This window comes from Falco cherrug, chromosome 12 (genome assembly GCF_023634085.1).
Source record: "Falco cherrug isolate bFalChe1 chromosome 12, bFalChe1.pri, whole genome shotgun sequence".
NCBI classification, from domain to species: Eukaryota; Metazoa; Chordata; class Aves; order Falconiformes; family Falconidae; genus Falco; species Falco cherrug.
Window position 1 is genome coordinate 24,529,119 of NC_073708.1, and position 12,070 is coordinate 24,541,188.

General features: G+C 42.0%; 1 protein-coding gene across 1 annotated transcript; it reads right to left on the reverse strand.

The window, feature by feature from the left end:
* Nucleotides 1–1,510: 1,510 nt before the first annotated feature.
* PRDX1 (peroxiredoxin 1) lies at nt 1,511–5,948 on the reverse strand. Its single transcript, XM_005437381.4, has 5 exons — nt 5,822–5,948; nt 4,820–4,973; nt 4,412–4,534; nt 3,430–3,560; nt 1,511–1,888 (listed from the first exon to the last, which is right to left on the reverse strand). Exons 1-5 carry the CDS (start codon nt 5,925–5,927, stop codon nt 1,803–1,805), a joined length of 600 nt encoding a protein of 199 aa, XP_005437438.1. The 5' UTR covers nt 5,928–5,948; the 3' UTR covers nt 1,511–1,802.
* Between the last annotated feature and the right edge of the window lie 6,122 nt (nt 5,949–12,070).

The following is a 12,070-nucleotide window of genomic DNA, read 5'->3' on the forward strand; positions in this document are numbered from 1 at the left end:
ACATCCCCATTCTGTAGGGCTAGACCATGCTAACACTGTACCCTCCAAAGAACTGCCATAATCAATTTTGCAACATTTCAAGGCTAATATAGCTGGATACAACTAAATTTTACATTAGATCAGCCCTGACTTTACTCCTGTTTCATTTACTAGGAAAGGAAATTTGATAGATAAAGGTAATCTTGTGATCAGCCATACTAATTACTGTTCATTCACTTAGCTTAAACCATATCCTATATTTTTGTATACATATATGTAAATGCTCCTGTTACTTCTCAATGCCACCCTAGGATGTTAGCCTTATTTGTTATTCTTTATATTAATAATTTGAATTTTAAATACTAAGAAAAAATGATAGAATCACTTAGGTTGTAAATGACATTTAAAATGGAGTCAACTGTTTTATCTAGCACTGCCCTAGTCCGCACACTAAAATGATCCAACTAAACATCACTTTTACTTATCTTCAGGAAGATTTGTGGCACTTGAGCAAGACCCCATGGGATTTAGCTATTTTAGTATTTATTTGTACTTGGTAGTAATGCTTCTGCTGTTAAGTATTTTTTCCAACTGCACAAGACTAGTTTATTACTTAAGGCATGCAACTTTCACTTCTGACTCATGCAAGTAGCCCTGGGCCTCAACTTTGTTATTGCTCACTTTAAGCAGGACAGAGCTTGTTTACTGCTTTAGGAGCTTAAAGGCTTAATCTTTACAGGTACATAGAAGACCATAGGGTTGTAACTCACAGTAACTCCTTACCCAAATCCTCAGCTCTGAAGCTCAGGACTTAAAAAGATTGCTGTGTAGTTTCATGGTTATTACCAGTTGACACCTTTATGTAACTTAAGGCCACAGTCATGTGTTTTGAGTTTTACAGTACACATCATTTGCAATATGAAGATTAGAAACAAGGCTGAACACATTTGAGTAACAGATTATTTTTTAGTGCCACCCTTCTTTTGATCTTCATCGTATGACAAGCTAATGGGTAACTGGCATATTGTCACTCCCATTCCCTGTATTGAGAGATACTAGCAGTTAATATTGTATATCCAAGAAGTTTGCTTTCCAGAAAGCCCAGTCTTCCACTCCTGTACATCAAGTGTTCAAACTTGATGTTGGACTCCCAGTAGTTTAGCATGAACAGTCATAGCTTTGACTAATGTGGATGCAGAATTGTTTTAAGTTGACACAGTGCATGAACATGCACCCAGCCTTTGCCAGTCACATCTACACTTCATGTACTGCACACTGTAGTAATGTGTAAGTCTGACAGACCAAGTTTGAACAACATTCCTCTACCTAGTAGCAAAGTCATGAAGAGTGTAGGGAGTACTTTGGTACTGCAACATGAAAGCTTAAGTGCTGGTATCTCCATTCTAACAGAGCTCCAAAAGGCCCTTAGGAACACATGTCTACAGACAGTTCAGTACATGGCCCTTTCAGAAGGGCAGCCTGCATTGCTTTTGTGCCTCTATAGGAGTAAGCAAGAAGTAAGCAGACCATATGCTCTTTCCACAAGTTTAATAAGAGTTACAAAAGTTACACTGGTCTATATGCAACACATGGCTAACCACATACACTGCATTGTCACTAAACAGGGTTTGATGTACAGATACTGATCATTAAAGTTTTCTATGAAGGTACTGTCAACAGGACAAACTTTCCTTCAAGTAAAAAAGTTACTGTTTATACCTACAGCATGATCCCTTGACTCAGATGCAATGACTTAGTCAAAGTTCAGTAACTGATGCTTGCTCTTTATGTAAGGCATACTAGTTTCGACTCAGACTGAAAGTTTATTTCAGCTTGGAGAAATACTCTTTACTTTTCTGAACATCAGGCTTGATTGTGTCACTGCCAGGCTTCCAGCCAGCTGGGCACACTGAAATGATAAGAAAGTTTAAGTCTTAGCAGCTACTCCTGCAGAACATGTTTTACACAACCTTAAAGCAAACTAGCAACTCTAAACATCTTTGCAACATACAGAAGAAAATGCATTATTCAGTGTGGCATTATGTTCCGTTTATTTTACCAATTTCTGTTTGCTTACTTGGTAATCACATTAAAGGAACCAGCATTCACTGACAGACTAGCAGGGCCTTTACACATGCACCCCTCCCCACCCCACTTAAAAGCTTCACAGAAGCTTGACAGCAAGGTCAGCCTGGGCCAGAAAGGCTTTACAACTACTACAGTACACTTCTCTCCTTGGATCCAGTCAAGCCTATATTCTCCTTGCCTTTAATAAGCTCTAGTACCATTCTCCAGTTTAATGGGGAAAGGGAAGAAGAGTTAAACTGTCTCTAGTTCCCCTATATGGCTACCAAAAAGGCCACCAAGATGCAGAGTTGCGTGGCCTCAAAATTGCAGGGACTCCTGAGCAGCATTTTTTGGACACAGTCTTCCTTGCATACAGCCATGCAAGGCTTGATGCTTGCTCCACACAAGACTGGCAATTTTAGCTATAGTATTCTCAGCTTCTGAGCATTGCTATACACCTAATTCTTGTCTATTCTGGTTTAGATGACATGGCAGTCTAAATCTGTATGAAAACCTTTTCACTACTCCAGGGCACAGTAAACCCCAAAGGCTTCATTTACACAGCATGTGACTGCTCCATCATCAAGTATTAGGGATGTCTCCTCAGCTGACAGATGGCATACAAGTTCAGAAACACTGATTCTCTTTGGGCTATAGGCTAGCCACATTAGCAGCTTGTTTTAATAAAATCTGCCACTGATTTACCAGTTCTGAAGCAAGTTAAGCACAACCAGCAGCAACGTGTGTCATTAGTTAATGACAGCTGAAGACTACCAAGACCTACATAGCAATTTTGAGTTCCTGTAACCTAGTTCACACTTTTCATCTGCAGTGCCTTTAAGTTCCTGCAGGAAAGCTACCATCCTCAAGCATCTTATCACTCCTAAGTATGGGCAGAGAGACTCTTACTTGTTTTTCTCTCACTGCACATTGACAAAGATCAGCAGGTTTTCTGGGAATCCACATGCTTTGTCTAACAGACTATGTTAAAACTCTGCATAAGTACTCCTTGTCTCAACCTACCAAATCCAAGAGCATCATCCAAATTATGCAACCTTGCAAGTTATTACTTCATTTGTCTGAAGCATTTTCTATGTCTAATTGAAAGAGAGACAACTACTACGTGCTCAACAAGACATCCAGCACCAAATTAAGTGGTATTGCAACATTAGCAAGTACTCAATGAACATTGAACTGCAAAAGGATAATTACAGCACTATGGTGTCCTTCAAGTAGCTTTTCAGAACGAGCTGCATTTCAAGAGGCACAAGTGCTTGCTGTGCACAGATCAATTCAGTTATTCAGTACACCTTGATTTAACTTGCCTAGTTACTGTTCTCTAGAAAAAAAACCTGTAAAATTAGAAAGAGGAAGAACTCTTACCTTCACCATGTTTATCTGTAAACTGGAAAGCCTGGACAAGTCTGAGGGTTTCATCAACAGAACGGCCAACAGGAAGATCATTGATTGTTATCTGCCTCAAGATCCCCTTCTCATCAATTATGAACAGACCCCTAAAAAACCCCACAACCCTGAAGTTAAACACAGCTTTTGAAAGACTGATTAGACTGAAGTGAGCTTCAAAAAATCCAGTTTAGTATTCTATTATTATGGCATTAAGTTGTGTCATCTGGTATTACTGACCTTTTCCTAGAAACCAGTACCTTCACTGTATGCATAGCACTGAAACATTAACAGTCAAAAGCCTAACATTCAGCAGGAACTGGGAGGGACAGAGGTCCATCAAGCCACTAACAGGAAAGCAGTGCTTCCCATGTAGGGAAGATACTAGTGGAAAAATAAAATGGAAGAGAAACCCAAGACAAAAATGAGCTGGAGACAAGGCATTCTTACATTTAAAGAAAAGCTAAACACACTATTTTCAAAAAACCCAACCAAGCAATGGCTCACCAGTGAGCACCTCCAAAGTAATGTTATGAGCATGACTGAAGTCCCTCAGCAACTTTAACTGAACAGTTGATTAAAAGATAAGGCTTGGGGTTTAACTAATCTATATTTTAATCACTAATTATCTGTAAAAACTTCCATGACTGTAGGTCTTTCATTACCAATGTTTGCAGAAGCTCATCGGCAGGAGACTCCTGCACAATGCAGACAGGTAATCAAAGGGAAGCAGCAGGTATTTATCTAGCTTACCAAAACCATGAAGTCTGAATACTAAGGAGAACCAAGCAGCATATGCCCTTGTAAGAGTGTCTGATAGCTGGAGCAGTTTACATCTACAATAGCCATTAGCTTCAGCTTATTGCAGGTGTTCAAGTAGATGCAAGGTCTGTGTCCATCTGACATGCTCCACGTATTTCAACTCAGACTTTAACAACAAGTTTACTTTCTTGCTTATTACCTGTATGCAATACCTTCATCCTCTTTAAGTACTCCATATTCTTTGGCAATGTCACGTTTTGTGTCAGAAATCAATGGGATTTTCATAGTACCCAAACCACCTTGTTTCTTAGGAGTGTTGATCCTAAAAGGAAGGAAATTCAATGTTAAAAATACGGAGAATTCAGAATTAAGTATAACGTACAACAGAAGCTGATGCCTTCTGCAATATTATACTTGTCAGCCACGAGGCAACAAAAGAACTGAACGTATGTACGCTCAGTTCTGTTCAGAAGCACCTGGCACTACCAATACTTCCCAGTTGTCCTTTGGAACTTCAGTAAACAAGTTTGAATACACTCTGGATTTGGTTCCTGCAAGAACTGAGAACAGGCAGAACATTCTATTAGGTTAAGAGGCTGATTCTTACCAGGCAAGGTGACAGAAGTGAGAGTCAACAGAAGCTCCAATTACTTCACAGTTAATTTTCTTGAATTCATCAGCTCTGTCACTGTATGCAATAATTTCAGTTGGACAGACAAAAGTGAAGTCCAGAGGATAGAAGAAGAACACAACATATTTTCCTAGAAAAGCAGTATAACCAGTTAGTCTCTTACCTTTCCAGGGGTTGTCATATCCAGTATCAACCATTCAAATACTACTAGAGGAGAAAGGGCTTGATACAACACTAAAGATACAACTTTAAAGATCAAATGGCAACCTACAGATGCCTCCATTTTAAGGCTTGGTATAGAAATGGCAAGCCCATAAAGCACCTAAAGGATTTACACTTCAGACAAATACTCAAGGTCATTCTACAGCTAATAACACAGAACCCTATCCAGCTAAGTCTCCAAAACCAGAACCCTGTCAAATTTGACAGGGAATGCCTGTCTCCTGGGTCTACTCCCACAGGCCTGCCCAGAGTACACCTACTACCTACACTAGGAAGACCCTATGGTTGACTACTAACAGAGTGCAGAAATACCACAGGTCTGAAAGGCTACAAGCCAAGGAGACATTTTAACTCAGTGGGTGACTAGTCTGTACCTACTCACTGCCCTTGTGCAGCCTGAGGGCCAGTATTGTTACAAAAGCCTACAAGAGAAGATTCTGCTGTTCCATATAGTTTGGAGATGTTACATCAGTCTCATAGCATGACAGACAGGACAAATAAGCCTGATCCCAGATTACAGTTTAGATTAGTTTTATGCTAACTAGCAACAATCATAGCTGGGACATTCAGCCATGCTGCTGACAGCTTTCCAAGCACACCCCACCCATCACCGATAACCACTGTACAGGTTATTTCAGTCCACTGCAAGTGGTCACTATTACTTCAAAACAAAATCAAGATTTATCCTTAAGATACCTTCCACTCCTGCACGTGGCCAGATTATATCTGTGTTATTAGACAAGCACATAAGCTTACCTTTATAGTCAGAGAGTTTGATGTCTTTGAATTGTCCATCTGGCATTACAGCCGTGGCAGTGAAGTCAGGGGCGGGTTTTCCAATGAAAGCATTTCCTGAAGACATCTTGATTTAATCTAGATAGGACTTAATAACAATACAGTTTGGATAATAGTACATTTGCACCTGGAAGTAAGCATTTATTCAAAGCATCTTATCAGTTTAGATCAAATACCAAAGACTGAGGATCAGCACTTGGTCTTGCAACACAAGGCTTGAGTGAAGTTTTAACTTTCTCACTTGGGTTGTCCAACCAAAACACTTCTCTTTTTCCTAAATAAGCACCACAGTAAGATGCAGTTCGATAACCACAGTCCACATATCCAGACCAAGGCACTACATCGATTAATAGCACTTCAAGATCTATGGCTCATTAGCCTCCTAATGATACAGTAATGGTTATCTTTGACCAGTAACAGCACAGTCTAGGAAAGGGCTAGCACAGGAGTTTTAGCAGTAGTCACTAAGTCTTCCTGTTCCACTTGCTGAATGAGTTAAAAAGGCTGGGAGTTTTCTTAGACCTTTTGATGAAAAGACCTTTGTTCAATTTTATATGGAAATTTAAGACCTCAAACTATCTTCCTGTTGATTCCAGAAAAACTTTCGTTAATCCCCAGGAAACGGTGCTCCGCATAACTGCATTTCAGCCTTTCAAACAAACCTTGTTTTATTTGCAGCTAGACACATGGTATACATGGGAATCACATTCTATGTTAAGACTTGGTGAAATTTTAATTGTAGATCAGTACAGCCAGGTTGTTTCCCCCCACAAGTCTACTGAAAAAGAGCACAGAAGGGTACACAAGGACAAGGGAACTCTACTTCTGGCTGCCTGCCTTAAAAACTAGGCATCTGTAATATGCCCTGTACAGTATTTTTACTCAGTCTGAGAATGCAGTATATCACTTCAGAATTCCAGTTACTTCCAGAGCATAGTACTTCAAATAGGTAACTGGGACCCTTGTTTCTTCAACTCAAATCTTCTTAAAAGAAATTTCACTGAAGTTATTCTATGTACCGGTATGAGCACGAGTCACCTTGGAGATAAAAAACCCCCAAACTCTGAAAGGTTAGCATGAGTATCATGTTGCTAGGGAAAGTTTCTTCCAAGTCCTCCCTGCAAGGCACCAATTCCATTCGAAAAAAGATTGAGAGTGGCCCATTTCTTGGCTCCTTCCCTCTTGCCAGCCACTTTCTTCCTGGAGAACTAGCCTGTGAGCTGTAAGCATTTCGCTTTCAATCCAAGTTTAGTCTTTTCAGTAACGGTTTTACCTTTGAAAGTTTCCCTTACATACCCTGACAGTATATGGACAGTAACCATTTATCTCTGTTCTCATTTTAAGAGGCACCTACATGCCCAGCATTTCTAACTGCCTTTTGCAAAGCTCTTCTTCCCTACGTTCATCCAAGGATTGTCTTCAACTGCAGTAGACTGGGAGAAAGTTACAAATTTAGGAGGCCAGAACTAAAGAGTATTCCTAGGACTGCACTGAAGCAGCCTAGCAGGAAGACATCGATAAGCCCTCTCTCTGCCAGGTACCACATGTAGCCACGAAGGCAGGTGCAACTCTGAAGCCGCAATTCTGTAAGAGGGATGGGGGGATTGCACAGTATTTATCTGAGATGCCTCCAGCTAGTGAGTTTTATCTTAGAAGCAAGAGCTGGTTTGTCTGGAGTGCATGACCCCACATGTTATGGCTGAACTACATTCTTCTCCATTACTCCAGCTCAAGGTCATCCTTTTGCTCAGTACTATGCCAGTCCTCCTTACATTTGTTCCATCAGCAATCCTCTGGAGTATTTCCCGAGGTATTCAATGTCAAATAAAAGCTGGCAAACTGCTCTTTTGATACTTCCCCTCTCTAAACTACGAGTTATTGCCCCCTTTTCAGATAACATGGAAGTCTAATACTGGGAGATTTCAGTCCCCTTATACTGCAAGAAAACTATCTGCTTTCCTCGGAGCACCTACTGCGACCTGCCAACATTTCTGCTTTTCCACGCGGGGTTAGCATGTGCTCCGATGTTCTGCTTCGATTTTTTGCCACAGCATTTGATAACCCACAGAGCAGCAGACCACAGAGTCAGCTTTGTTTCCTTTCATTCTAGAGAAAAGCACGGACGCTGCAAATCAAGCACACGAGCATCTTTCAGTTGCTCACAGCCACACAAAGCCTCAATTATCTTCAAAATGCAATTATAATAAACCAGGCCTGCACTCTTAACTAGCAATTCATACCTTTAGGGTACCGTGAACAAAAGCGAAAGGCCATTTCAAAACACACCATCAGCCTGCCGCTTTGCTACCTTCAGACTGTCACAGAAATGCGGTTACGCTACTGAGCTGCGGTCGGAAGAGAGCGACACCGCCGCAATCCCCTGAGCTCGAGCACACCGCAGCCAGGCACACGCAGACCACGACACGCGTTTTGCTGAAAAACCTCCCACAAGCGAGATCAAGGCACTCGCCTGCGCAAAAGGCCACCGCCTTGTCCTGCTAGAGGGGCCGCCTGCCCCCTGCACGCCCCCCCAACCTAGATCCAGCGTTATATTTTATTAAAGCCAGAGAAGCCGCCATGCCCGCGGGGGGGCCGCTCGCTCCCGGCAGGCGCTGCAGCCCGGCTGCGCCCCCACCCCGGGGAGCGCCCCGCGGCTCCTCCCCGTGCAGCACAACGGGGAAAGGCAGTGGGAAGCCAGAGCGCAGGGAAAAGTCCCCTATCCCTCCCCCCCAAAAAAAGCGGGGGGGAACCACCAAGGGAAGAAAGCAGCAGCCCCAGCAGAGCGCACCCCAGGGGCGGTATACAGACAGCAAGCGCTCACCCTGCACGCTTCGCTCGAGAGCCCATCCGCGCGGAGGGCGAGGGGAAAACGAAACACAAAAACCGCACAATGCAAAACCCCCAGGTACACCACCACCACCCCCAAGACACCGCCCCGCGGCACGTACCCCCGCCGCCGCCGCCCCCTACTCACGGAACCCAGCCAACGCCACCCCACCGCAGCAGCACCCAACTGCAGCAGTCCCCGCCGCGCCGCCTCTTTATAGCCGCCCCGCTCTCGCGAGGAGACGCCGCTGCGGAGCGGGGGCCGCTGCTGCCAGGGCAGCATGACTTGGCAGATTTGCACCCATCCCTGGCGGCTTGCTCGATAGTGGGGCTTGCACCGCCTTATCTAAACGGAGACACTGCCCCGGACTGTTGAAAGCAGCAAAAGAATTTAAAGTAGAGATAATTTTCTGGATAGTGGCCTGGGAGGTGCCGTGGAAATATCCTGTGTAACGGCTGTAAACAGTTAATGGGAAGGTAATTCAGATGGCTTCCTGCAAGAAGAAATTACTTTTTTTAATGCCTTAATAGAACCGAGCTATAATTATTAAAAGTCATCAGGGAGGCAGCAGGTGCGCAACGTTTTGAGGGAAAGTAAGAGGTGACTGGCGTGTCATTTAGGTGGACTTGGCCGTTGGGTTCAATAAAATCAGCCCTATTAACAAAGCCATATGTATTCAGTGTTACATAGGTGTGGGGTCAAATCTTTATCCTCAGTTTCCATTACCAACTGACTCCTCAGCCTGATACTACTTCCCAATGATTCTTCTCCATCAATGGGAGGACTAATCCAAGTCATGCAAGGCAGCAAAAGAGCTGAAAATTAAGTCTAACCTCTGAGCTTGGGGTGTAGGATACAAACCTGGAATTCTGATACTATCATTGACTTTAGGGAGTTTCACATTATTTCCAGAGTGAAGCTACTCTGAGGGCCATTTAGCATCACTGAATCCTCACAAGCATTGTGTCTGCATCCAAGACTAAATTGATGTGGTACTTTTTGAGGACCAAACCCTGAATTTAAATATAAAAGCTTTATTGGATAATGAATACTAAAGGTCATTAAGGACATGTCAATGACAAAACTGCTTGCTTTAGTCAAAAGGGATAAACATGTTTACCAACTGATTTTGACTTGCCTGTTTTGCAGTTTAGAGTTGTGTTTCTTATACCTGTTAAAACTTGATTATAAATTGTAATGAGGAGAAAACCACAAAAGGATTAACAAATTTTAAGTGTTTATCTTCTACCACACTGTGTGTTGTTGCTGGGTGACCATACCCATGTGGTGATTCACCCAAGAGATGACTGTTTTTTGTACCAGATGATATTACTCCTTAAGTAATAAAAGCAAATAACATGCATATGTGTACTCAGGAAAAAAATCTGTTCTCACCTTAATGCAAATAATTTATCTGCTGTTGCTTCTATTGTTACTGTACGCGTAATCTTTTACAGAAAGAGGTTGTTACCTTCTTAACAGCAATGTAATTGCTACAAATGTAGACAACTGAGGTCTATAAACTGAGACACATATATACCTACCTATCAACTCAGGCCATGAACCTGTGAATGGATTAACCCCTGAAAAGTCAGGCAGTAGTCTTCCTGCAACTCCGGCATGTTTACCAACCAGTAATGACTTTCTCATGGTTTGTCTCCTTTAATGCTTGTTATGCTCATTTCTCATACTTTCAGATGCATAATATATCCATTTTGCATAGCTGCCACAGTGTGGTTTGTTCCGGGTTTGTGCCTGAAGCATTGCATTTCCATTCATATTTCCATGGCCTCATTATTGTTATTAGTTTCTGAGCTAGTCCTTCCAAACATCAGTTTCTGGAGGTTTTGGAGTGATAAAGTGTCATGCCCACTCCTCATTCAGTGAGCTGATGGGTTTCTGTGGCCTTTCTCAGTCTTTAGATGTAAGATGCTACTTAGATTAAAAAAAAAATAAAATTAAGTTATCTAAGAGAGAAATGGCATGTCTACCCAAGCAGGTGCTGGAAGGACAGAATTCTTTCCACACCTTGCTTCTCCATGCTCTGTTCTTCAAACGGTGGATTAACTGTGGTGCAGTGTTCTGCTGAACCAGCTCCCAGACAGGATGGGCTTGTGCCTGATTAGCATAGAGCACCAGGAACCCAAGTGTAGGCCTCTGCACCCATCCATACGGATACGACCACAATAAGTAGGTTATGTGTTAACAAAGAAGATCTGGCTGGCCCTGCAATGCCAGAGCACTGAAAGTACCAAAAGATTTCCAAACTGGTAACCATGCCTGATTTTACATGTATCATTTTGATAATAACAAAACTCCCACTGTGTGTAAAAACAAAGGTAAAAAATGGGTCCTGTTTTGGAACACTATTGCACATTTGGGTTTCCACACATTTTCTTGGAAGAGAATTTGGAGATTTTATGTAAGTGGGTCCAGGACTTCTACGATAAGGTGAACTCAGTTGGAACAGTACTGTGAACTGGGTTTGAGCAACGCTGGGCATGCCCCTTGAGCATATACATATCAGTTCTACAGCAGAGATGATCCATCCACCCAGCACATTTGGACATCACCATGCATGTTCTGTAGAGCTGATTTCTTGCGCTCTGCAGAAAGCCTGCTGAATCCTGAACATACTGAACTTCCTGTATACATGTGGTACCATCAGGGGTGCAGTAAGAGTAAAATCCTGGCCATATGGGGACATTTTAATATAATATATGCAAAAAGTAAACTCGAAAGTCAACTACTGTCATGTTCATAAGCCATGGGGCATTTACACACAGGCAGCTGGTGCACAATAGTTTTGATGAAAACAATTACATAACATTAAATATACAATGCACATATTTGCTTTCTTTGTTTTGCTCAAGTGAAGACTATATTTCTAGGTCAAAATCTCTTGCATTACCTCTTCCTTCTCTGCATATTTTTTTTTTAATTAACAAATTATATTACTGTATGTTTTGATAATCACCACCTTTTGATGACAAAATGTTTTTGTGTTCCTTACCTTTTTTTCTTTTGGGCTATATTACATAATCAGAGGCTGAGGTTTGTTAAAGTTTCCACATGTGATATTCAAATAACTCAAGCGTCTTTTTAGTGCATTCAGACTCTGGATTTTCAAATGGATTTGTGATTGACAGTGTCTCTATCAAAATAAATCAGACCCAGCAGTGATTCCTTCCCCTTTAGTTGTTCCTCTTCTCAGTTTTTTATTTCCTGTTACTTTTAGTTGTCTTATCCTTGCACTCTCTTTCAGCTTTCCTGTATTTTGTCAAAACAGGCTGCACAACAGAAAAATCTGGTCACGTGCATGCCCAACAGATTCATTAACCTTTGCACCTTTAAGCCTCTTCAGCAGTTCAAGTCTGAACAGC

Coding starts and splice junctions, on each gene's coding strand:
- PRDX1 (XM_005437381.4), bottom strand. CDS start 5,927: ATGTCTTCAGGAAATGCTTTCATTGGAAAACCCGCCCCTGACTTCACT. Junction 3,561..4,411: donor GATGAAGGTATTGCATACAG/GTAATAAGCAAG, acceptor GGGGTTTTTTAG/GGGTCTGTTCATAATTGATG. Junction 1,889..3,429: donor TACAGATAAACATGGTGAAG/GTAAGAGTTCTT, acceptor TTATCATTTCAG/TGTGCCCAGCTGGCTGGAAG.